General features: G+C 35.2%; 1 protein-coding gene across 1 annotated transcript; it reads left to right on the top strand.

The window, feature by feature from the left end:
* Positions 1-1625: 1625 nt before the first annotated feature.
* On the top strand, positions 1626-24758 carry LOC103581517 (cryptochrome-1; the record flags this gene model as incomplete). Its single annotated transcript, XM_008563331.1, has 12 exons — positions 1626-1734; positions 13285-13427; positions 16915-17099; positions 17454-17542; positions 17949-18089; positions 18171-18482; positions 19604-19755; positions 19993-20195; positions 20296-20391; positions 23137-23208; positions 23290-23393; positions 24126-24758. Coding segments are annotated over 11 exons (1606 nt in total), but the record flags the coding sequence as incomplete, so codon positions are not given.
* Positions 24759-27933: the final 3175 nt, after the last annotated feature.

Below are 27933 nucleotides of genomic sequence, written 5' to 3'. Positions count from 1 at the left end.
GAAAGATTTATTTGTTTAGAAATATTTCCACCAAAAATTTGAATATAGAGAACCCTTTTATGTTTTATTTTTATTACTTGTTTAAGAGCACCCTTGAGGCTTCTGAAGGTTAAATGGTGGGATGTCTTTAACATCCTTGTGAGTATAGCAATGATTCTCCAAGCTATAGAGATGGTGACTCCTAAAGAAGAAAAAACATCAAACATGACTAGTACACTTATGTCATACACTTATGTCACTAATATCTATAGTAGCAAAAAATCAATAAGATTTTTTTGGTGAAATGGTGGGATCAGAATGGGCAAAGAGAACAAAATGATCTAGACTGGGCAACCTTCTAGAACAGTACTGTCCAGTAGAACTTTCTACAGTGATGGAAAAGTTCTATATCTGTGCATCTAGTATGGTAGCCACTGGCCACACAGGTGGCTGTTGAGGACTTGAAATGTGGCAGGTTTGACTGAGGAACTGAATTTTAAGTTCTGATTAATTTAAATGGCTACATGTGGCCTTTGGTTACCATATTGGACAGTGCAGTTCTGGAATATGCCTTTCTGTTCCTCTTAACCACTCCTCCTCACAAGTCAGTCATAATCATTGTTGTCTAGGAACAGCTGGCATGTGGAAAAGGCTGACAAATATTTAATCTTAAGATCAAAAACATAAAAGAAGCAAAGCAGAGAGGAACAGAATCCAGGTGAAAATTAACATGAGGCAAACAGTGAGGTTGACCTTACAGGGGCGACGTCCCTTTCAGATTTGCTCTTAGCAAATGTTCCATTTCTTAACTATAGAAGTTGTACAGTAAGCAGACTTCTGCTACTGCCCCCAGAATTTTCCCAGATATCTGTCATGTGTAAGCCTTTCTAGTTCTTACTTTATTGGAAAAGTCTGTAGCCTCATCTACTCCATGGAACCTTTTTTCTTTTTAAAATTAATCTGGTGTTCTGTACACTCAGGAGTTAATACCATGTAATTTAACACCTATTTATTTTCACTTTAAAAAAAAAATTAGATTGGAAACCTGAAAATAGGTATTATAATTTCTTTCTCTTAGATGATTACAATATCCTCAAGTAAAGTATTCATAGTTTTAAATTATTCACTCAGAGTCATTAAACAGGATGTTTCCATTTTTTTTTCCCCAGTGGGAGATGTTTTAGATTTTTCAAGGTGGCCTTTCTTTATGAAAAATCATTTTCATATAGAAAATGTTTTATTTCATCAAGTTTCAGCAGTGAAATCAATCCATTTAATCACTCTGCTGTTTCTTTACATAATTTTATTTTCAGAAATTAAATTTTCGCTAACAGGCACTTTTATTTAATGAAAATTAGTGATTTAATTAAGGACTTGATTAAAGTACTGGGAAACGTATGTTGTATTTATGTATTCATTTATTTATTGGCAGCTGGCCAGCTTGGGAATCCAAACCCTTGACCTCGATGGGTGCTATAATTTTAAAAAATTTGTAAGTATGGTTTCTGGAAATAGTAATTTATATATCAGTAAGATATAAGATAGTGGGTTGGCATTCCAAATTTTAGGATAACATAAATTTGTAATTCTTTATATCTTCTAAATATGTATTTTTTAAAATTTTAATAAGCTTTTCTTCTCTCTAGATTTTTGCTTCAGTGTCTTGAGGATCTTGATGCCAATCTACGAAAATTAAACTCTCGTCTCTTTGTGATTCGTGGACAACCAGCAGATGTGTTTCCCAGGCTTTTTAAGGTGATTTGAAAAATATTTGCATAACAGTATTTTGTCAGAGAAGATAACATGTTTAGTAAATAAGGCCTTTTGGCTAATTTAAAGTGTGGGGAATTTAAGTATTTTTAAATTTAAAAAATTGTGGGTTTTTTTTTTTATTTATTTAATGAAAAAGTTATACATGGTAAAATCAGACAGTGGGAAAAATGGTTTACAATGAAAAGTTAAAATTTTTTTCCACTTTAAACTGCTAATTTCCCTCCCAGAAGCAACAGCTACTACCAGTTTCTTGTGTATCTAGTTAGAAATTTTCTTTGCATGAATAAGATTTATATGTATGTGTATTTATATGTATATCCATGTGTTTGTGTCTATGTAACTGTTCCATTTTTTAAAAACTTAGATGAGAACATACCGTACATACTATTCTGTGCCATGCTTTATCCATGTAACAATGTATTTTGGAGATTGTTCCATACTACTGTCTCAATCTTTTAAATGACTCCATTGTATTCCATTGTGTAGATAGTTATAAATTTCTTTAACTAGCTTTTTATTGAACATTTAGTTATTTTTTCCACAGGCCTTTTGCTAATACAAATAATACCAATGAACATCCTTGTCCATGTATACATATCTTTGTGCTAGTTCATTTGTAGGATAATTCTTAGAAGAGGACTTTCTGCATGAAAGGGTTATAACAGTTGAATTCTCCCAATAGTACAAAATTGTAGTGTTAACTTGGTAGTATCTTAAAAATCTCTTGGTCTTATTCCCTCCCTTCTTTCCAAACAAAAAAATTAGGCCTAGAGAGATTAAATGAGTTGCTCAATATGATACAGCTAGCTCATGGAAATGCTCAGATTAGAAGCTGTGAGTTTCCTGACTGTTCTTTTAATGTTCATCCCCTCTTATTTACTACCATTAGAATTTCTAAGGTATATCTGCTTTTTCTTGCAGCTGTTGGATTCTTTAAATTTTTATAGTAGAATGTTTCTCTTTCTAATGCAGAAGAGAACAACAGTTCCTTTCCCTGAATGAGAAGGTCCCCAGTGCTGGGAATCAAGTCAACATTAACAAGTCCCCTGCCCCCCCCCCCCCCCCCTTTTCTTTTTTGGCTGATATGAGAGAAACAATGTTCAGGGTTTGGCTAATGTTACACTCTTGGCTAGTGAAAATTTATCGTTCATTAAAAATTGTTCACCACTATAACAACATCAAGTTAGACTTAAACCTAGGTATATAGAATACAAGAAAGCATATCAGAAACAATGGTAATAGTTTATCAGCAATTCATGAGTGTAAAAATGTCTGTGGATAATTGCTTCAACCCTATCTCTAAATCCATTTAGTAAAATAAAATGAATCCTAAGAGGATTTTAGTTACTTTAAAATACAAAATTTTATTTAGGTCATTTTGTTTTGTTTTAATATTTATTGAATCATAATTGATTATACATATTTTGGGGGTTCAATGTTGATGTATGTTGATCAAATCAATATTACTAGTATATGTATTGTTACAAATTGTACTTATTCTCTATGCCCCTTGTCCAGTCTCTCCCCATCCCCCTTTCCCTCCCCCCTCCCCCCTCTAACTACCCTAGATTTCTTCTCTTGCTCTGAAAAAGTAATGGTTACTCTATTGATTTGGTGCCTAGATAATCTGTCCAATGCTGAGAAGTGTGTTCAGGTCCTCCAATATTATTGTAGAACAGATGCTTCTTCTGTCACTATGGAATGGGCTTTGTGGAGAGAGACATCCTCTTTTCTTTGGACTCTGCTGGTGACTCTCATTGTGTCAGTGCACTCCAGTGGCCGGTGGACCATCTGTGTGGTGGTTGTGATGTCTAGCCACTTTCCCAGCAGCCGTGGTTACTGTGGTGGCTATAGGGGACCACCTACATGGAGGTGATTTTTTGGCATGCTCCTTGGCAGTGGTGGCGTGCCTGGTTGTTGCCGGGGTTCAGTTCCAGACTCCATACCTCAGGACCCCAGGTGGGCCCAGAGGCGATGGTGGTTTTCCTGGTTATTGGGGGGGGGTCCAGTTCTCCGCTGCATGCCTCAGGTCCCCTGGCAGGCCCCGAGATGCTGGTTGTATGCCTGGGCTAGAACTAATTTTTTGTCCTTTGCTTACTTCTAAAATGGGGGAATTTCCTGTGGGGACCAGTACTTGAGCTGTGTTGTTTAACTAAATTGCCGCCTTGCTGCTGTTACCCTAGGGAAGGCTTTTTGTGCAGCTCAGGGTTTAATGGTTGACCTTATAGATACTTTCAGCTCTCCAGAGACCTGGTGCACCTGGCTTGTGTAGAAACTCTGATCTGGGCCTGAGTTTTTTCATCAAACAGCACCCCATGCAATTCTGTATTCCTGACTAGTCTCCTGTGAGTGGTCCTATGCTGATTGGGATGCAGGTCAGCTGTCCTTGCTGTGCCCCAGTGTTCCCATCAGATGGGCTGTGCTCCAGTCCCTTGTGATGACACACCAGCTTCTGAATGGCTCCTTTTTTTCAGTTGTTGTTGCTCCTTGCTCCTATGTCTGTCCACAGGAACCCTGTTAGTTGTCTTGCTGTCCTGGGGGACACCAAGGCACTCTTCTCCCTTGCTATCTCCAAGCTGCTGTATCTGAAGGGCACAGCTGTGGCTTTTGCTGGTTTCTGCTCCATGTGCTCAGCAATTCCAGCCTTAAAACGGCCATGGCCCAAAATGCTCTGAGCAGTTTTTTCTTTTTCTCATCGTGGCTTCTCCCACCTTCATGCACTCTGTAGGTCTCTCCTCCTCTTCTCCTGAGCTCTAGCGGCCCTAGCATGGCTGTTGTTGCTTTTTATAGTTGTACATTGGTTGATTTGTGGAGAGTGACACTGGTGACCATCTATTCTGCCATCTTGACCGGAAGCCTATTTAGTTGTTTTGAACAAACATTTTTCAAACCAGCAAGACTTTTGTGTTCTTTTGAGATTTCTTCTGCCTAAAATAGCATATTATTGGATCAAATTATCTTTTGCATTTAGATTATGTCCAATCTTGTCAATATGGCAAAGAGGTGTGGATTTCCACTTGGGCCATAAAATACATATAATGAACATACACACATACAGCACTTATTATTTTATTCTGAGTTTTCCTTCAGCTACATATAGTGTTCTATGTAAAATACCATTTATTAAAACTTCCTTACAGATTTATTTACTATGTCTAGGACCATAGAGGGAATTAATTCCTTTTTTATTGAATTAGCATTTTGATTTTACTTTTTATTTAGAGGTACTACATGTATGTGTTTTTTTTAAAAAGAAAAAAGGTGTCTAAAAGGTTATACAATTAAAAGCAGGGCTCCCTCTCACCCTTAATCCTCACACCCACAGTTTCTCTGAGGGAGAAGATTCTTTCGTCAGTAACTAGCTGACTGCAATTAGTTTCTCTGGTTTTATTATTCTAATATAGCAAAGAGTGAGAATTAAACAACTTAATTAATCCTGTTTCCCACATTGGGGGTAAAACTGGTTTAGACCTGATAACACTGCCTTTAGTTTTTCTGAGTGGTTGACAGTGGCTCCAGTATTGATGTCTCCTTCTGTATGCATCTTTTCTCCATAGCATTCACTCATTTTATTCTGTTACTATTGAGTAGATTTAGGAATGGGTCAGAACCTTTTTATACACACATGTACACACACGTATGTCTAATATACCGTTGTAGTTTTTTCTGATGTGTTTCCTACCGAAATATTTTCTAAGTTAAATTCTGACTTAATATAGGCTGACAAGATAGCTTTCTCTTTTAACCTGTTTTTATGTTTCACTGAAGAAGTGATAATCTTATGAGACACAAGCCTAGGCAGAACTTGGATGACACTCTAATCATAGGTATATTACATAAATTATTATAATTATACTGTTGTCATATCTTCCACATTTGGTGTCAGACTGGTAAACTACCAAAACTATGCACATTCTAGGCCCTGCAGAAACTTCTAACAGCTTAAAGTATTGGTTTTAGAGAATAGGTGCATATCAAATATATATCTAAACTTTTAAAAAATATTTTCATTGTATCCAAGAAACAGAGGTATTTGGCTAACGTCTTTATAGATGGGCACACTGAAACATAATAAAATGTTTTGTTCAAAATCACAAAATGAGTACAGAAACATATAAAACCTCTAACATTTCAACAGTAAAATTTGTATTGTGCTTTTTGAGTTATTTTGGATCTTGCTTTATTACTTCATGGCACATGCTCAGTAGAATTCATTCAAGAGATATTGACTCAGTGCCTACTATGTACAAGGCAGTGTTTAAAGTGCTGGAGATATAGTAGTGAAACAAAGGTAAAAAGTCCCACCTTCACAGAGCTTACACTGTAGTGGAAAAGGTGGTAATGTGCTATAGAGAAAAGTAAAGTGTGGGATAGTAATGCCAGGTGAGGGAAAGGTAGTTACTTTGTATGGAATCATAGAAGGCCTCACTGATAAGGTAACATTTGAGCAAACATATGAAGGGAGTGAGCCATGCAGATATCTGGGGTGTGGTATGTTCAATTCACAATATTTTGCAGCTCTTTTCATCACAAGGTAGGGTTTATTTCCCCACCCTCTTGAATGTGGGTTAGCCTTATACCTTGTTTTGGCCAAGTATCAAAACATGTGAATTCCAAATGCTAGGTGCAGGTGACTTTGCAGCTTTTACTTTTCCCCTCTGGGAATGCTCCTTCTACCATGTAAAGAAGCCTGGGCTAGAATATCAAATTATGGAAGACCGTGTAGAGAGAATGTGACAACCAGTAACAAGTACCAAGGTCTGAGATGTATGAGTGAGACTATCTTAGGCCCTCCTGCCCCAACCAAACTGCCAGCTGATTATAGCCTCATGAGCAAGCCCAGGTGAAAACAACAGAAGAACCATCCAGTTAACAAACAGAATTTTGAGAATTAATAAATTGTTGTTTTAAGCTACTAAGATAACTGCAACATAGGGAAGGAGCATTGCAGGCAGAGGAACAAATAACTGAAACCCAAAGACAGAAAATATTATAAGTAGCCAGAGGAAAAGAGACATATTATATTCAGGGCAACTGCAATAAGAATGTTGGCTGGTTTCTTATCAGAAATAATAGAGTCCAGAATACAATGGAAAGACATCTGTAAAGAACTACAAAAATCCTGTTAAGTTAGCCAAAATATTCTTTTAAAAAAGAAGGAAAAATGAAGGCATTTTTAGACAGGCAAAAGCAGAGATAATTCATTTGCAGCAGGTCTGTTCTACAAGAAATGCTGAAGAAAGTTCTGTTGTATGAAAGGAAATTATTCTAGATGAAAGAGGATCTGCAGGAAAATAGGAGCACCAAATATATGGGTAAATACAAAAGACCATCTTTTTAAATTCTTTTTAGCTATGTATATTTATATATCCTATTTTCTATAAAACACTACTGATAGGTTAAAACCAATTAATAACAATGAATCGTAGGGGATAATGCCAATATTATGGGGCTTGTAAAATATATAGAAACAAATTCTATAACAAAAAGATTACACAAGGTGAAAGGAAGATAATTGGAGTATATGTAGAATTCTTACGTTGTTCAATAGTAATATATTATTTGAAGGTAGACTGCAATAAGAATGCATGTTGTGATCTAAAATAACACAAAGAGCTGTAGCTAAAAAGTTAATAGAGGAGTTTAAAATGGAATACTAAAAAATTTTGACTCATTTAAATGAAAGCAGGTAAGAGGAACAGAAGAGCAAAAGAAGAGATAAGCAAAATGAAAACATATACCAAGATGGTGAATTGAAACCCAACTATGTCAATAATTGTATTGAATGTAAGTGGTCTATTTAAACTCTCCATTTAAAAGGCACAGGTTGTCAGACTGGATTTTAAGAAAAGCAAGAACCAACTATATGCCAATTACAGGAGACACTAAAAATATGAAGAAACACATAGGTTGAAATAAAGAATGAAAAAGATGTACTTTGCAAACAGTAAGGGTAAGAAAGCTTGTATGGCTATATTAATATCAGATAAAGTAGTATTTCGAGACAAAGGAAATTACCAGGGATAAAAGGTAAAGTTTCACATTAAGAAACTATAACCATCGTAAATGTATGTGTACCTACTAATAGCTTCCAAACACATGAATCTCAAACTGATAAAACTAAAGTGAGAAATAGATAAATTCACATTCATAGTTGGTAATTTTCACACCCCTTTCTCTCAGTTATTGATAGAACATACAAAAATTAATAAAGATACAGGTAGGGGCCAGCCCGGTGGTGCACTCAGTAGAGTGCGGCGCTCCCGCCGAGGGTTCGGATCCCATATAGAGACCTGTCCGCTCACTGGCTGAGCGCGGTGTGGGCGCGACACCGAGGGTTGCGATCCCGTTGCCGGTCGTGGTACGGGCGCGACACTGAGGGTTGCGATCCCGTTACCAGTCACAAAAAAAGACAAAAAGGAAAAAAATTAAAAAATAAAAAAAAATAAAGATACAGGCAATATGAACAACCTAACAGTTTGTTGTAACTGCTATTTGTAGGATAGTACACCCAAGAACTGCAGAATACATATTCGTTTCTAGTGCACATGAAACATTCACCAAGATAGACCACACTCATCCGTAAAATGGGTATCAGTTAACTTCAAAAGACTAACATCTTATAGAATATATTCTCCGACAGCAACAGAATTAAATTTTAAATGCATAGCAAGAGAATAGGAAATACTTATACTGTTTCCATTATCATTCAGTTATATCACAATTTATGGGATTCAGCTAAAGCAGTGCTTAGAAAAAAATTAGTGGCTTTCAATACTATATTAGAAAAAAAGGAATCAAAGAACTAAGTTTCCACCTTAAAGACAGAAAAAGAATAAAATTAAATCAATAGTAAGCAGAAGAAAGGAAACAATAAATAGAGGAATGGAAATTAGTGAAACAGAAAAGAACAGAAAAATCAATGTGAAGTAGTCAATTTATTGTCTCAACTCCAAGTTCACCCTTTGCCCTGCTTTGCGATACTAGAGCTAGATACTGTAAACATTTCTTCTTTGCCAGCTGGCTTGATATTAGGCCTTGTCAACAGATGTAAGGTCATAGCAGGAAAGAAGGGGCTTTCCTTCTTTGTATCCTTGTGCTTTTTTCTTCCTGGCACAATAGCCAGCAGATGAGCATGCGAGAGTAGCACTCACCCCCGCAGCCTTCCAGGCCCAGCCTATTTATATTCGCTGGTAAGTTTCTATGCCACCCAGTGGACCACTTCTACAGATCAGCCCCAATTAGCCCATATCCACCAGGAAGTTTCTCAGCCACCACACTGGCTATTCACATGAATCAGTTCTGTCCCTTGCCCTCTGGCAAGTTTCTCCTCTTCAGGAAAGGTTACCCGTGGCTGTGGCAGTAGTACACCCTATCCAATGAGATGTGTATCCCAGTGGCTGGAAGGAAGGGAGCTCTACTAAGTTTTTAATTCATTCCTTGTTTATTTTCCCACCACATAGAATTGGTAGTTGCTTTCTGCAGTTGTTACTTTGGAACACCTTCCAAGTACCATCCAACAGAAGCCGCATATGTAGTTCAAAACTTTCTAATAGCCACATTAAAAAAGTAAAAAGAAACAGGTGAAATTAATTTTAATAATTTAACACAGTAAATCTAAAATATTTCAATATAAAATCATTATAAAGTTATTAATAAGCTATTTTACCTTTTAATTTGAAGTATTTGAACTCCTGTGCATATTTTATACTTCTAGCACATCTTAATTCTGACTGGTTACATTTCAGTGCTCAGAAACCACATGTGGCTAATGGCTACCTTCCATATTAGACAGTATAGCCTTAGCTCCTCTTTACTCCTTGTCATTGTTGACCACCTTTTAATTGTTAACAATTCTTTATATTAAATTCTTCCTTTTCAAATTGTCTATGTGATTTCCGTCTCCAAATGAATCCTGATTTAGTCAACAAAGCCAAAAGCTGGATCTTTGAAAAGATTAATAAAATTGATAAATTCCTCGTAATACTGATCAGCATAACAAAGGGAGAAAACACAAATTATCTTTATCAGGAATAAAAAAGGGGACATCACTAGAGATTCTCCAGAGTTTAAAAGCATAATAAAGGATATTGTAAACTCCTTAATGCCATTAAATTCTACAACTGAGATGAAGGGAAAAATTTTCTTGAAAAGTACAACTTACTAAGGCCAGAATAACCAAACTCTGATGAAGACATTTTAAAGGAAAAAAAAAAAAGTTAGCTAAGTGTCTGCCCTAACCATAGATTCAGAAATCCTTGGGGACACTTGGCTATACTAACAAATTGAATCTAGCAGTATTTTAAAATATACCATAGGTTGAGTATCCCTTATCCAAAGTGGCTGGGGCCAGGGGCCGGCCCGGTGGCGCACTGCTACAGTGCGCCACTTGGGAGCGCGGCAGCGCTCCTGCCAAGGGTTCGGATCCCACATACAGACTGGTTCCCGCTCACTGGCTGAGCGAGGTGTGGGTGCAACACTGAGGGCTGCGATCCCGTTGCCGGTCCCGGTCCGGTACGGGGGCGACACTGAGGGTTGCGATCCGTTGCCGGACACGAAAAAAGACAAAAAGGAAAAAAAAAAAGTGGCTGGGGCCAGAAGTATTTTAGATTTTGGATTTTTTTTCAGGTTTTGGAATATTTGTGGAATGCACACTGGTTGAGCATTCCTAATCTGAAAATCCAAAATCTGAAATGCTCCAGTGAGCATTTCCTTTGAGCATCATGTCAGCGCTCAAAAAGTTATGAATTTTGGAGCATTTCAGATTTTGGATTTTTGGACTGGGGATGTTCAGTCTGTATATCATGATCAAGTGGGATTTATCTCAGCAATACAAAGTTGGCTCAGCATTTAAAAAATCAATTAATGTAATCCATCCTATTAATAGAATAAAGGAAAAGACAGATTATCTCAATACATGAAGAAAAAACATTTTACAGAATTCAACCCCCATTTATGATTTAAAAAAACAAACTTCTGGTAACTAGGAGTAGAAGAGTGCTAAATAGTAATTTGAGAAAGGATGTCTGCAAAGAAACACAAAATCATACAGTGAAACACTGAATGCTTTCCACCTATGATAGGAAGCAAATTGGGGATATTTGCTTTTCTCACTTATTGGAAATCTAGCCAATGTATAATCATGGAAGAGAAAGAATAGATAATTAGCTTACCACCTCATCCCCACCCCCATATTCTCTATCATACCATTCATTTTTCCCTAACAGTTACTATGTATTTATGTATTTACCTCTATATTGCCAGTCTTCCTCAGTTAGTTCCAGGTGGAAGGGACCTTCATTTTTCTTGTGGAGAGACGTTCATTAATTTATCCCCAGGGAAGAGAAGTGAATGATCTCGGTGAGTTTAAGAGGATCTGGACTCAGACTGTTTCTTTTCTCCTCTTTAGTTGCAGAGAGCACACATTATATTCTCTTCTTCTATGTAGTAAGTTTTATAGGGGCAGCTCTGCAGGAGAGGCACTGCTAAAGATTGAGGAGGTAAATGTGTTTAATTCAGCAGTGAAATATTAGCAAGCTTACTTACCCTTAAACCTGATATGTTTTCTCCAATTCACCTTTACTGGTAATGTGGTTTATATTTTGATCTTTAGCTCTCTGATTTATGTGACTTAAATCAAGAAGGTGAAAGGACAGGGAGTGTTACTTATTGACTCATCTCAAACATTTACTAGTAAAATCTAAAATGTTATTTTTCAAAATAAAATCAGAATTAAATTGCAAACCACTAGTTAGAAAAAAATTATTTGTGACATATATGACAGAGAAAGGATTACTATCTTTAAAATATAAGGAACTCTTACAAATACATAAGAGTAAAATAAACTGCAATAGAAAACCAAGCTGCATCCCACAAAAGAAATATATAAATGGCTTGTAATAATAATTGCTGTCATTCATTGATGGTTTAGCAACTCAATAACATAATATTGTTAATTTTTTCATTTTACTATAGCAAATACATAGTTTTTATTATGTGCATGGCACTCTCTAAGCACCTTACTTACATTCTGCCCATTTTATTGATGAGGAAACACGCATGGAGAATTTAGCAATTTGCCTAAGTAGATGAGCCAGTCTTTGAACTAAGGAAGTCTGAGTTTTAGATCCTGTGTTTTTTAAATACAACTCTATACTGCCTCACTATAAAGCAAAGAAATATGCTTTCCTATTCTCATTTTAATTTTATTTTTAAATTTCAAAAGTCGTACATGCTTATCCTAAGAAAACTGAACAATGTAGCAGTGTGTAAAATAAAAAAGTTATCTTATTTACACTTCCAAATTCTACTCCTCAAAGATAACAGCTATTAACAGTTTGGTTTGCATTCTTCAAGACTTTCTATAAAGGAAAATTTTTTAAATGAGATATTATTTTTCTCCTAGTAGTTTAGCAGATATTTAAAAAGATCAAAAATACATATTACTGGCAAGTGTGTGTGTAGCAAGCACTTTGGTGTACTAATAATGGGAATGTAAATTAGTACAGTATATCTGGTAGAAAATTTGGGAGACTATGAAAATTTTAGATGTGTTTATCTTTGATCCATCAATCGTTTTTCAAGGGATATTTCTAGGAAAAATAGGATAAATACCCCAAAGTGAGATGTATGCATAAAGGTAAAGATAATATATGGCACAGTTTATAATAGCAATTAAAAAAAAAACAAACACCATTGGGAACAGTCCTGTCTAATCTGTATGGGTTTGGAGAATTACAGTGTGTTATTATTGTAGTCAGTCAAATAATGGTAGAATTACAGGTGACTTTTTTTTTCTTTGTGAGATAAATCAGAGTAGATTTGAGGATTTAAAAAAAAAATCTTGACTGCCTTAAGAAAAATCACTAAATTCCCTTGTCAGTCTCCTCATTTAAAAATCATTATAAGGAAATGTGCAGAACTTATTAATAACCCAATATTCAATAGGTAGCTACTATTATTATTACTATTTCCAAATTTTCCACAGTTAACACTTTTTAGGAATAAGAAATAAAATATTTATACACAGAGTACCTCAGCAAAGCACCTTGTACCATATCAACTGTCAAAGGTTTGTTGAAGACCGTGTCTCAAAATCAACAGACCTAAGTTCGGTTGTTCTGGCTCTCTGTGAACCTGAGCTAGTCCCTAAATTTTTAAAATAACCTTATCTGCAAAACATAGATACCAACCAAAATGCCAAACTCTGAGGGTTGTTTTGAGGCTCAAATGAGATAATGTTAAGTAGTAATTTGAAAAAGTTAAGTGCTACACAAACACATTTAGTGTAAGAGCTGGTTTTAAACATTGCTAGATTGTCTAGTGCCTAGCACAATCCCTGGAGTCTAGTGAGTATGTATTTGTTATTTACATATTTTTGAATTGATAAATTATGTATTTTCTTCCTGCATATTTGAAGTTTGATTTATGCATAATCCTTTGATATGTATATTTTGAGCTTTTCACTTGTTAAAATAGAAAAAGATAATTATTAAAATTGGTGTACATTGTTGCCCGTTTCTCTTATTTTAGGAATGGGACATTACTAAACTCTCAATTGAGTATGATTCTGAGCCCTTTGGAAAGGAACGAGATGCAGCTATTAAGAAATTGGCTACAGAAGCTGGAGTAGAAGTCATTGTACGAATTTCACATACATTATATGACCTAGACAAGTAAGTTTTTTTCTTATTTTTTTATTGTGGGAAAATACACATAACATAATATTTACCATCTTAACCATTTTTAAGTATACAGTTCAGTGGTATTAACTACACAGACAAGTAAGTTTTAACCACTGGAACTTAAGTTTGTAAAATGGAAATAACAACGTATACATCATAGAGTTGTAGGAGAATTAAAAGAATATGTCAAACCCTTAATATTTTATTTTGCTGCTGTGATTTTTATTTACCCAATGACAGGTATCAAAATTATAGACATAGGGGCCGGCCCCATGGCTCAGTCGGGAGACTGCAGCGCTGGTAGCACCAAGGCCATGGGTTCAGATCCTATATAGGGATGGCCGGTGCGCTCACTGACTGAGCGTGGTGCTGACAACACCATGCCGAGGGTCGCGATCCCCCTTACCAGTCAAAAAAAAAAAATTATAGACATAGTGCATAAGTTAAAAATACTCAGCATTTCAGTGTCAAAACTATCATTAAAACTATTGCAAAACTTTCCTTGACTAACTCAGCTTATTGTGATCTTGCCTTTCTGATCTCTTAGCATTATTAATTTTATAGTTTATATGATACATAACCATATAAACTGCCTTGCATATTTTGTATGGTTGTCTTATGTTATTTTATTTCATGTGTGTATATCTTGTCTCTCTATCTGGATTTTAAGTCCAGATACAAAATGAAGGTAATATACTTTGCATAGCTCTGAACAATGGCATAGTACTGTGTTATTTCTCAAAAAAAATCATAGAATTAAATTGCACAGTAGTAGTTAGAAAAAAAATTATTTATAACATATATGACAGAGAAAGGGTTACTATCTTTAAAATACAGGGAAATCTTACAAATTCATGAGAGTAAAATGGACTGCAGTAAAAAACTAAAGGAAACATAAACAGCAACTCATAAAAGAAATGCAAATAGCAAGTAACAATAATTCCTGTTATTCATTGAAGCTTAGCAACCCAATAACATAATAATGTTAATATTTTCATTTTACTGTAGCAATACATAGTATATTTCTTGAAACACCAATCCCTGGTGATACTTTGTCCAACAAAGATTCTGAGGTCAAATTTAAGTTTAGGATGTATTATATGCTGTGAGTTTTGAAGGTTCATAAGATTTGTTAACTTATTAAAACTTTCGGCATCTAGTTGTCCATATATTTTATGTACCTTTTCTTTTTTTTTTTTTATTTTCTTTCTTTTTTTTTCAAAAGATGTCCGGTAAGGGGATCTTAACCCTTGACTTGGTGTTATCAGCACCACACTCAGCCAGTGAGCGAACCGGCCATCCCTACATGGGATCCGAACCCGGGGCCTTGGTGTTATCAGCACCACACTCAGCCAGTGAGCGAACCGGCCATCCCTACATGGGATCCGAACCCGGGGCCTTGGTGTTATCAGCACCACACTCAGCCAGTGAGCGAACCGGCCATCCCTACATGGGATCCGAACCCGGGGCCTTGGTGTTATCAGCACCACACTCAGCCAGTGAGCGAACCGGCCATCCCTACATGGGATCCGAACCCGGGGCCTTGGTGTTATCAGCACCACACTCAGCCAGTGAGCGAACCGGCCATCCCTACATGGGATCCGAACCCGGGGCCTTGGTGTTATCAGCACCGCACTCTCCCGAGTGAGCCACTGGGCCGGCCCTTATGTACCTTTTAAATTATTTTACTTTTTTAGTTATTTACATATTTCATCAAGTTAATAAAACTAATTCTGTACATAACAAATTTATTAATCTTATCCCAGGTTTCCAAGTGTATCAAAAAATCATGGTTCTATTAAGACAAGGGTCTTGCTTAATATTAAGCTATAAGTCATATATTCTTTGGTAATAAACTTCCCTTCTAGTTTACCAGTTTGCTGAATTTTAGGGAGCTGATAGCAAGGAGGAGGCAAAACAGGATAAGAACAGTTGTTTCTATGTGGGAGACTCAATGTTGTATATAATTTTATTGGATATAGTTTTATATATAGAGTGTTTATTGGATGGAATGTGAGTATTTACCATATGTACTCTATCGTATAAAAATGTAACATATAGAAAATGTTTTTTCCTAAGGTTTTCATTTTGCTACTGTTATGTAATTAACAGTGTCCTCAGTAGTATCATTGCAGTATCACTACAATCAACAAAATTCATTATGATCCTATGTATAAAATAAAATACTACACCAAAGCAAAAGATATTTAAAGCAGATAGAATGGCTTATATGGTGATTACTTTTTGTACTTACAGTTGAAACATAATTATATGTGATATAATGAAAAATACACAATATTTGTACTAAGAAAACTTTGATTTGCCATTTATCTGTTATGTGACCTTGACTGATTTATATAACCCTCCTGGTAGGCTTCAGTTTCTGCATCTATAAAATAGTGGAGTTGGGTTTTACCTGTAATTCTTTATTAAGGCCAAATGCTAAAATGGCCATAGTGAACAAGAATAATTAATTATTCCAAAATAGCATCCAGTCTAAATTTAATCTAAACTACCATTGGCAAAGTTATTCTTTTTTTTTTTTGACATTTGATTTGATTGAGGCAATTAATGATCAGAAGTAAATATAAAAGGTACTTGTATTTAAATAACTTGAAATCTTGGGGTTTGTAAGTATGTGACATAGACACACATTATGGCATCTTTAATGAAGGCATGAGCACAATAGAAAATAGTAAATAATTGTCACTACAGTAATATAGAATCCTGGTTGGTAAAACTTGCTGGAGGAAGTGGGGAGATGTAGGTCAAAGGGTACAAAACAGCAGATATGTACGATGAAAATTCTAGAAGTATTCTGTTCAGCATGAGGACTATAGTTAATAAAATTGCATTGCATTAGAGATTTGTGTTAAATAAGTAGATTTTAGCTACTCTTGTCACACACACAAGAAGTAACTGTGAGATTGTAGATATGTTAATCTGCTTCATGGTAGTAACCATTTTACTACTATTTATATGTATCCTATAACGCCATGTTGTAAACCTCAAATATACACAGTAAAATTTATTTTTAAAAATGAGATTTACTGATTCCATCTTGATATAATTATCAGTTTGGCTTAATTTTTATCCATGATTAAAAGATTCTTTGAGCTGGACCAGAATATGTTTTTTACATATCCATGAATATTAATTTTTTGTTATTGCTTTTAGGCTAATTTAGCCACTTAGTTGTTTTTTCACTTGTAAGTCCTTAATACTCTTTGTCTTAAAGGTTTTGGTATTTGCATACTGTATATTTTTGGCACCTAGCAGATGTCTAGAAGATGAAGAGAATGATTTTTAGACTCATTAACTATTTTGAACACATTTCCTGGTCATATAAAAAGCTAACATTCTCCTAGAAGTCTTAAGTGATTAATTTTATTTTCTGATTTTAAGCCTTTTCAGAGCTTATCAACAAACATATATTGTTTTTTTTATGCTGACTGCATTTTACTAACTCTTGTAATAGGATCATAGAACTCAATGGTGGACAACCACCTCTAACTTACAAAAGGTTCCAGACTCTCATCAGCAAAATGGAACCACTAGAGATACCAGTAGAGACAATTACTTCAGAAGTGATAGAAAAGTGCACAACTCCACTGTCTGATGACCATGATGAGAAATATGGTGTCCCTTCACTGGAAGAACTAGGTAGGTGTAAACTGTAATAAATGTGGAGTTTAAGAGTAAATCACAAATCACTCAAATTCTCCTTCTAATTTTGCCATGTAAAGTATTTTGCATTAGGAGGGAAAAAACAAAGAAACAAAAGAAACTCTTAAACTAAGAAGTGATTTAATCTGTACATTATGTATGTGTTCTATAAATATGTGATCTATTGTTATCACCTTAAGATGTACATTCTAAAGCTATAGGTGAGAGCCTGTCCAGGCTGTGAATTCATTTTTATGCTACTCTCATAATTTTTCTGTAATTTGTTCTCCTAATTATTATGGTTAAATAAAAATTAGCTTCAGAAGAATGGTTTTTCTTCTTTTTTTTTAGGTTTTGATACAGATGGCTTATCTTCTGCAGTGTGGCCAGGTGGAGAAACTGAAGCACTTACACGTTTGGAAAGACATTTGGAAAGAAAAGTATGATGATGTAGATTATATACCCATGCTCAAATTTCCAACCTGACATTTTAAAAATAATTTCACTCTCTTTTAAAATAAAAAAACAGACTGTTGAAAAAGGAGGATTAAGGGAAATATTAAGATAGCGCTAACCTAATTGTTTGAAAATTAATTGTTCCTCATTTAAATGGCCTTTCCCTCCTCTTGTGATTATTTCCCCTTTAGCTACTTCCATATACCTCTTCTGTTCTTTCTACCTAAGCTGGTATCTGATGACCATAATTTTTATTAAAACTTGTAATTTGTGGCTGGGATAATAAGATTTTTATTCCCCAAATACTGTGTAACTTTTTTTCTTATCTCAATTTTTAACCCTTTTAAAATGGAAAAGGCAATCAGTTAATGTAATTCTCTGTATTTCCAGGCTTGGGTGGCAAACTTTGAAAGACCTCGGATGAATGCAAATTCCCTGCTTGCAAGCCCTACTGGACTCAGTCCTTATCTCCGATTTGGTTGTTTGTCCTGTCGACTATTTTACTTCAAACTAACAGATCTCTACAAAAAGGTATTATCTAAAATTGGAGCTTATTTTTCAAAATACTTTTTAAAAAATTGCTGATAATACTTCTTTGCTTTTTAATTGTAGGTGAAGAAGAATAGTTCCCCTCCCCTTTCTCTTTATGGGCAACTGTTATGGCGTGAATTTTTCTATACAGCAGCAACAAATAATCCACGCTTTGATAAAATGGAAGGAAACCCCATCTGTGTTCAGATTCCTTGGGATAAGAATCCTGAGGCTTTAGCCAAATGGGCAGAAGGCCGGACAGGCTTTCCATGGATTGATGCCATAATGACGCAGCTTCGTCAGGAGGGTTGGATTCATCATTTAGCCAGACATGCAGTTGCTTGCTTCCTGACGCGAGGTGACCTGTGGATTAGTTGGGAAGAAGGAATGAAGGTAAGTCTAAATAATGTAGCATGGTTTTATCTTGAAAGAATCCATACCTTATTAAAACAAATCCTAGATGTTGTCTATTATGTAGATTCATTTATAGTCTAGTTTTTCAGTGGATAATACATTTAATCACTGCAGTATAGGCACACTTTGGGAGAGGATTGTGTAATCAGACAGAAGAAATGGTGATAACTGATTTAAATTGATTAACCTAAAGTCATTTCAATGGTTAAACCAGCCTAGCTGTTAAGAGAATTATAAGATTTAATACTCTGTGTTTATTGGATAGATATATTTATAGGTGATCATTTCTGTCATAAAAAGAATTCACTAAGGAGTTCTTAGAAACAGTGAATTCATATAATAAATTTTAAAATATAAATAATTTCACCTCACTTTAATGTCACAGCTTCTTAGTACTACTTCTGTTGTGTAAAGTGAATCATGCTACATTTTGCAACATCATCTTGTGGTTATACATAACAGGACTTACAAGTACCCTTCTGGCTATATCAAATTTTCATTATCCAAGAATCATTTCTGATCCTGTGTTTCTTTTGCATCTTATATTTCCTAGTACAGGTTGTATACAAAGCATGCACTTAATGAATATATAGAAAGCATTTTTTAATTGTTTTCTTTTGGATCAAGGGATTTAAAGTTTAAACTGTGTAATGCTAGTGCATTTTTTAAGCACATTTATATTTGGGTGTGCTTCCGTATTCTAGGCCATTATACAAAGCTTCTAGGATTTTTTGTTGGTGATTTATTTGGTCGCATTTTTGCCTTCTTGAAATTGATTTAATCTTTTTCCTATGTACTAATATCCTATCTTATTCTTTTAAGTCAGTGATTTGAGTGATTTTTTTTACTCTCCTGCCAATAACACTGCAAAGATTGGGAAGGAAATTCTGTTCAGAAATCTGTATTACTAATATGTTTCTTCCCTAAAATAGTTCACTATATAATAGAACATACACAAGGAAACTAACTTTGGAACATTTAATTTTACAGTTTTGTGCTAGGTTTTCTTTGCCTTGACTTTTGACCTATAGTGACCTTGAAAATGCTTGCTTTAAGAATTATGGTGTGTGCAAACTAATTGGTTACTCTTACTTCTGAAGGTATTTGAAGAATTATTGCTTGATGCAGATTGGAGCATAAATGCTGGAAGTTGGATGTGGCTGTCTTGTAGTTCCTTTTTCCAACAGTTTTTTCACTGCTATTGTCCTGTTGGTTTTGGTAGGAGAACAGATCCCAATGGAGACTATATCAGGTAAATCAAGGGTAACTATTATTCAGTTTGGAACAGCTAATCCAAGAAGAGTTTTTCATGTTTAAGCAATGCTTAAAGTATTCCTCACTCATGATGGGCAGCAGAGATGAGGAGAAGGGTAAATAGATCATTTCAATGATTTTGATTCGATTTTGGTTACCCATAGCTGTATAACTAGTTTGTAATAGTTTGCTTATAGTGCATTTTATTAATAATTTATCTTCCTTCTTCCCAAAGGCGTTATTTGCCTGTCCTAAGAGGATTCCCTGCAAAATACATCTATGATCCCTGGAATGCACCAGAAGGTATCCAGAAGGTAGCCAAATGTTTGATAGGAGTCAATTATCCTAAACCAATGGTGAACCATGCTGAGGCAAGCCGTTTGAATATTGAAAGGATGAAACAGATCTATCAGCAGCTTTCACGATACAGAGGACTAGGTATGTCAGTAACTGCCTTTGTTTCTTTGTCAGCTGTTTATGTACCCATCCTTGAATTGTATTTTGATCATCATACTTATTAGAAATTTTTTCCCTATAGGTCTTCTTGCATCAGTACCTTCTAATCCTAATGGGAATGGAGGTTTCATGGGGTACTCTCCTGGAGAAAATATCCCAGGTTGTAGCAACAGTGGAAGTAAGTGAAAAGGAAATTTCTTTACTTAGTAATATAAAGAGATTAATAATTTATTGAACCTCACTGTAATATGTTTTACAAAACCTATCTTTAAAATTAATGTAATAGATTTTTTTGTACACAGGTATACATGTGCACTTGCACATACACACACATTTTTCCTCTCTCCATTAGTGACATTTTAGAGATGGAGTAGATACTTGTAGATGGAATAGATACATGTAGTGGATACTGGGTCAAGTTAAAGATCTCCTTGCAAACTGAATGAGGAGAGTAATTTTAAGGGTAAAATGAAACTTAAATCTCATGTTTTTAGAATGATCATTATTTTTTACTCTCTTTAGGTGCATGTCAGCTCTGAGGTAATTAATTAAGGTCAGTGGCCCTGTGAACATGGCCAAAAGATTTATCATACACACATATAGGACCTCTAATCCTTTTGCACTTGAGTTTTTTGTTTGTTTGTTTGTTTGTTTGTTTGTTTGTTTGTTTGTTTGTTTTACAAAGTCTGGTCTCTGATAGTTTTCTGTTTGATATGTATTTAGTTATATTAATTTTTAATATTTATATTCATAATATCAAGAAGTCAGTATGTTTTGGAAATTTGAATTATTGTATCAATTTGCTAATGAAAAATACCATGAGGCTAAGTAATTTGATTAAAAACAAGGCAGCATTTGAGGAATGCTTATTTTTTTTAAAAGTCAGATATTCTAAATTGATAGTAGGAATAAAACCTTTAAAAAAAGTTGAACCTTTTTTAATTCAGAAATATCCTGCATACTTATAAGAGCAGCATGTATTTTATCCTCCAAGAATTAGTTTTGGGAGAAAGGAACAAAAGCACTCACATTTTGACTGCCTAACTTGTGCCCAGTAGTAGGGGATTTTTGCTTACATTCTCATAATAACCTTCTGGGGATGTAGCAGTGAGATCCTCATTTTATGACTGGGGAAATAATCCCAGAAAGGTTAGGTAACTTCACAAGATCTGAGAATTAGTAGTTGAGCTCAGATTCAGATCCAAGTCTGACTAGCTGTGCAAAACTTGTATTCTTTACTGCATCATTGGGCCTCCTCTGCAAATGTAATGCCATATATATTGTTTAGAAGATAAAATATTTTATTATTGGAATGTGATTCACCCAGCAGTTAGTTGCCAGAGATGGCAACATGCTTCAGAAATGTTCTTTCTCAGGGTCTCCTACAATTTGAGGTAAACTTCAACAAGATATCATTTCAAAAGTTATTCAGTCTCCTTTTCAGTTCACAGCCTGCCTTGTCAGCCCACACACAAGTGTGAGGGACAGAAGAGGGATGGGAACCAGCAGGCTGCATGTACCTGACTCATGGACAGTGATGGTCCATACTGCTTTGTAGTCCACTCAAATTTCTATCCTTTATTTGGAGTTAACTTCAGAAGCTATCATGGTATTAAGTTAAATTGGGATAATTTTGCTTCACAAATTTGTAAACATAAGGTTGTTCATGATGTAATAATTAGTACATCTTGAAATTATTCTAATCATGTAAATATTTACCTTTAACACACTTTGTAGCTAGGTTCTATGAGTCTTTCAAAAGACATAGAAGACATGAAAGCTACATAGAGCTTACAGCCTAAATGGGGGTGTGGAGGGAAACAAAAACAAATGAAAAAGTGATTAATTGTAAGATGCTACAATAGGAGAAAAGGGAGAGATCATTGAGAGCTGAAGGAATTAAGAGAAATTTTCTTGGAAAATGGTGAAATGGGTAGATTTGGGTAGTCAGATGAAGGAGAGAACGTTTTAGACCTGGAAATGGGAGTGATTGTGGAGAGATCCTTAGGATTTGGACTGTGCTATTAAACATTTCTTCCTTCAGGTTTCTGCTGTATTTGAAAGGACTTAAATGTTTCTAAAGCATATCCCTTTATGTCCTACGCTTATCCTGTCTGTAGGCTTTTATTTTATAGTATGAGGCATGTCAGAGGACAATTTTCTTTGACTTTTTTTTTTTAGATTTTTAAATGACTGTGAAAAATTCTTAATCTCTACAACACAAATTGCGTTTTTCTCCTCTCATTTTTATGTATTTTTTTATTCTCAGGAAAGAATGAGCTATTCATAGATGTCTTAAAGTACTTTTGTTCTTATAATAAAACAGACCACAATCTGTTTACTATAGCCATGTGTTTTAGTTATTATTTAATTTTTAGTTTAATTTTTTTTCTGTTGTACAGTATCTGTCAGCATTATTAGTCATTAGGGACAGGCAAATTAAAACCACTATGGAATGAACTTCACACCCACTTAGGGTGATCAGCAGCTACTGATTGCCTGGGATTAAAGGGTTTCTGGGACATAGAACGTTCAGTGCTGTAACCTGGAATTACTTATTTTAAAACAGGTAAATTGTGTAGTGAGTTGCACCTCTAAGTTGTTAAAACAAAACCAGTCACTATAGAGAATTTAGAAAACTCAGAAAAACAGAAAAGAGAAAGAACAAAAATCACCCACAATTCAATAGAGACAGTCACTATTGAAATTTTGGTGTATTTCCTTTTACAATTTTTTAACTCCCTGGTAATTTTGAGTCTAAATTTAAGTTTTCCTTATTTGGGCATGTGATAGGGAGGACTGAGGTTCAGTCTTTAAAAAGCATATAAATAACCTTAAATACAGATTCTAAAAATTGGATTTGTAGTCTTAATACATACATCTTGAATTTTAAGTAATTTTACTGTATTTTAAATACTAACAGGTTGCTCTCAAGGGAGTGGTATTTTACATTATGCTCATGGTGACTGTCAGCAATCTCATCTCTTGAAGCAAGGTAAGAATGAAGAATTTGAGCATACTGTTCTTTGTTCTTTTCACCTTTTCTGTCTTAAACATACATTTTTTAAATGTGCAGGAAGAAGCTCCACGGGCACTAGTCTCAGCAGTGGGAAGCGTCCTAGTCAGGAAGAGGACACACAGAGTATTGGTCCTAAAGTCCAGAGACAGAGCGCTAATTAGGTAAATATTTTAGAGCTTTGTATCTTGCTTTACTAGAGTGTCTAATTAACATAAATTTAGATAATTTCCAAAATGGAGCTAATCTCTATTTTCAAACCAGAGAATCTGGAGGCATAAGTTTTTGAGCAGTTGTTACAAAATCAGTTAATTATTGGACGAGAGAGATGCATCATTACCAAAAAAGTGCTGCACTTAGTTTTATGGTTGTCTGAATCAATGATCTTTAAATTTAAACGTTCATGATTTTGTGGTCAAGTAAGACAACTTTTTTATTTCCTTACTATGTAACCATGAGTCTAAATCAATGTTGCCTTTTTATTTTAGTGGCATTAATATAATCTTTTTCCCCAAAATCTTTGCCTCACAAATGTTTGTAAATTTCTTTCATCTGCTGTGATGCTCCCAAAATCTAAATTCTGTACAATCATGTTTCAATTTAAAAAAATCTAAATTCTTTTCAGTCTAGGAATAGTTTAAAATTTTTTTAATGCTGGCCCTTTTTAGAATCTCAAAAAGCCATGCAATTTAATTTTAATTTTGTGATTTAAATTATTATGAAAAGTATTTACACAGTGTATTTGCCAGTTTTTAAAGCTTTATATGCCAACCTAATTAGACTGTAAATATCCTGAAGATCAGTAAACGCTCATCACATTTTTATTATTTAATTCTTTGCAATCAAACTTTACCCGTTGTGTTTTTTTTGTTTTTTTTTTTCCCCTTAAATCACAGAAAACATTCAGGAGGAATACTGTTGCAGCTGAAATTGGTGGGGAGTCCAATACCTTTCAATTATTTAAAAATGTTCTTCATTGATGGAAAACAGTTACATTTTGAAATGCATTGTTTCTAGTGACATTTCTATGGTTTTTAACTTTTTAATGAATTTCACATAGGACAAATGGTAATTTGTATATAAAGAACTTGGTAAAAGAATTTGCTTAATGTAAGTATAGTCACAATTAGAATAGACCCATCAATATATTTTTGATAATTTTTCATGTATGGTAAAAGTTAAAGTTGCGAACTGATATTCTGATATGAAACTTAAAGTTTTGGGAGTCAATGTGGGAAAATAGAAGGTTTTTAGACTTTCTTAAAAGACTTTGTTAAAATTTTAGGACAAATTTTTCTTGACATTGTTTGATCTAACTTTGCACTCTTTGATAATGTTTTAAAATGTGCAAAATCAAAATTGTTGGTGGTTGACTCTGTTAACACAGACAGTACATGTTTTGAAGCTTTATGTGTGCCTGTTTGACCCAAGCTTGTGGAAGTATCATGTGTAAAGTTCTCCTTGTCTCCCTTTCTTTGTTCAGTTTCAACTAAAGTGACTTTGTTATTAAAGTATATGCAAATATGTAATCTTGTGTACTTGGTGGTGTTTTTTTGTTTGTTTTGTTTTGTTTTTGGTAAGGGGAAGAACATTGCTAAAGTGAGATACAATTACACATTACAGAGACAGATTCTGTAAACCACATGTCACCATTTTTTTTTTTTTTTTGAATGCAGGAACACATACCAAATATTTAGTAAAACAGTATTTTTCAAAATTACCTGCCAGAAAGATTTAAACCCAAAGGGATTTTTTTAAAGTAATGGGGCTTGTAACTATGAGTCAGTGGTATGGGATAACAGTTAAGAGTATGGGCCCTGCAGTCAAATTCCTGGCTCTGCCACTTATTAGCTTTGAGATCATGGGCAGGCAGGTCCTTAACCTGTATGCCTTCTTTTTTCTCATCTGTGAAACAGGAGTGAGAGTAGTATCTGCTTCATAGTCCAGTTCCATGTAAGATTGCTCGTAACAATGCCTGGCATATGTGGTAGGGTACTCAATAAATGTTATCTGCAGGGCTGTCGTGCTGTGTAGCTCCCTAGACTGTACAGTGCACAGTGCTGTATATTAGCTGTATGCCACAGCTCTGGTTAGCTGTATGCCACAACTGCCATTGTCACTACTATTGTTCTCTAGTAGGCTAGTTCTTGCCATTCTGAATTATTACCAGTGGCTTTTTATTTTCCTATCTTCAGTACTGATAGATACTCAGTATGATAATTGTATTTAAGGGTAACTGAAGATAAATTTGAGTTAAAATGCAAAAACAATAACATTTTTAGAGGATATGAATTTTTTAAATATACTGGATAACGAATTAACGATAATCAATAAATGCCATTACTGAAAAAAGAAGAAATCCTGTGCTTTATCTTTCTTTTTGCACGAGTGCTAAAAAGTAATTTTTAATTATTTTTCATAATACTGTACTTCACATCCTACTCTTTGGACTTGATTATACTGTGCAGAGTTTAGAAATTCATAGGCTTGGTATTTACCATCACCATCCAAGAAAGAAAATATTGTTTTAATTTGAATAAATAAGCATTTTAGTAAAAAACCACTATTTTAGCATAGGCACTAGTATATTACTTATTAATGTAGGGTGAATCGTTATTTAGGGGTTTTGGACGGAAAGTTTTTCAGTTTGGTCTAAATGGTGGCCAAAATGAATCACTGAAAGGGAAAAGAAAGTGTCAACCAAGGTGCTGCACTTGAGCAGATGCACTGTGTTTGGATGCAGTGTTCTCTTCCCAACTAGAAGTGTTAATTTTCTAGAAGTACTACTGGTGGTTGAGGGATTTAAGACCTTTCATCCATTCAGCAAATACTTCTTGGATTCTTATTACCAAAAACTGCTGACAACTTGGAAGAATTGAGTTGACGGCACCCAGCTTTTGAATGAACCCATACAAAGTCCTTACATTCTTCACATTTGCTTAAAACAAATTAGTAAATTTGAGATATAAGAGAACAATACCATTATAGTTTTTAATGCACCTCTTGCATACTGGAAACTTCAGGATCTTCCCACAATTCAAACATGTTTGTGATTTTCTTGTAAATAATACCCATAATGGTAGGTTCTTTCTTTTATTTCTCCATCCATGGTTTTTTTTTTTTTTTTTTTTTTTTTTTTTTCCTGAAATGCACAGTTTAAATATTTGGGATGGAAAAACTTTGGGTATCATTTATTTAATGCAGTTGGCATAGCTAAGTTGGTCAGTTTCAAGTTTTGATTACAAGGCACAGGGTATTCAGGGTATTGTCATTCCTCCCATAATTATGTGGAGCACTAGTATAAGCTTCCAGCACCCTGGTGCACATTTCTGCTCCCTCCCTCCTGACCAGGGCATGCAGTTCTAAGTCTTGAGTTTACATTCCTTAACTCCCTTCTCTGTTTTGTATCCTACTCTAATTCCCTCTTCCTAAATGCGAGTAATACACTTTAGTTAGTCTGGACCCCAAATCCTTGTATTTCAGGAAAAAGTGCGCAATAATTCCATGAATAATAAGAGCTTTTATAAGGGTTACTCAGAGGGAGAAGGGATGTGAACAAGCAATCCTTGCCCATATACATTAACTGCTCAGTTAATTCTAGAATATCCTAGAGATCAGAGTTGATTTTGAGACGAGGAGCCAGGATTCTTGCTGCTGTTCTGTAGAGTTAAGTGCAAGTCCTTCCCAATAAATCCTGTTGAGCATAAACTGCATACTAAGGCGAGACCCGAAAATTTGGTTAACATTTCCTATGTACATACTGTGTGCCAAGCATTGTTCACAGAAAAATAATCAGTATCCTCAAGGAGTTCACAAGGTGAGAGGGCGGCCTGGAAGGATTACAGTGCTGTGAATGAAGGCCGTGTTAGGACTGCAGTGTGCTGTAAACACATGATAGGAGGGACCACAGCCTGGGAAAACCACAGCTTTCCTGATTCCAACTCCACACGACAACTAGGCCAGGGTCAGAGTACCCTGCCTTGGTAACATTTAACTCTATTTGTGATTAATCATGTTATTAGTTGTTAGGACTTTGTCCTCCAATAGAATGTAAGCTCCTTGAGGACAAGGAATGTATTTTAGTCCCCATTGTCTTCACCACCGCTTCTCATTGCTGTTACATATACCTGCCACTTAATAATAGGCATGCCATAAATATGTTAATTGGATGGATAAATGAGAATAAACGAGACATTGAACCTGTATTTAAGGAGATACGAATTTATTTAGTTTATGAGGTTGTGCATCACAGATAATAATTAGAATGTAAGGCACTTGGCAGTTTATCAGCAAAAGGGGAGTTATTTAGGCGAAGGGGGTGGGGAAAGGGGAGAGGATGGCTTTTAAAGACCAGTCAGACACGGTCGCTAACTGCTGGGGTAGGGTGGGAGCGTGGAGGAGGTTACATGTGTTCCAAAGAAGTTTTGGGTTTTTTAAAACATTTGTACATTGGTTCTTTACTTACTATTTTGGAAATTCTGAATTGCTCTATTTTAAAGATATAGCGGTTTCTAAGCTATTTCTGTCGTTTTTCTTACGGGCTAGTGACACTCTCTAAGGGTCGAAGCGACCGGAAGTCCAAGTTTCCTAAAATGCTGGGCAGGAGAGGGTGTGAAAATTCCCGATGCGATCACTGCCAGTTGCAGGTGCTGTTCCCGGGAAAGCTGATTCCCACGCGGGCCCGCCTGCGCGACGAGGGGAGGG

The sequence above is a fragment of the Galeopterus variegatus genome, unplaced genomic scaffold, assembly GCF_000696425.1.
Source record: "Galeopterus variegatus unplaced genomic scaffold, G_variegatus-3.0.2 Scaffold13234, whole genome shotgun sequence".
NCBI classification, from domain to species: Eukaryota; Metazoa; Chordata; class Mammalia; order Dermoptera; family Cynocephalidae; genus Galeopterus; species Galeopterus variegatus.
The sequence above is the reverse complement of the archived record's forward strand: the minus strand, read 5'-3'. Positions and strand labels throughout refer to the sequence as shown.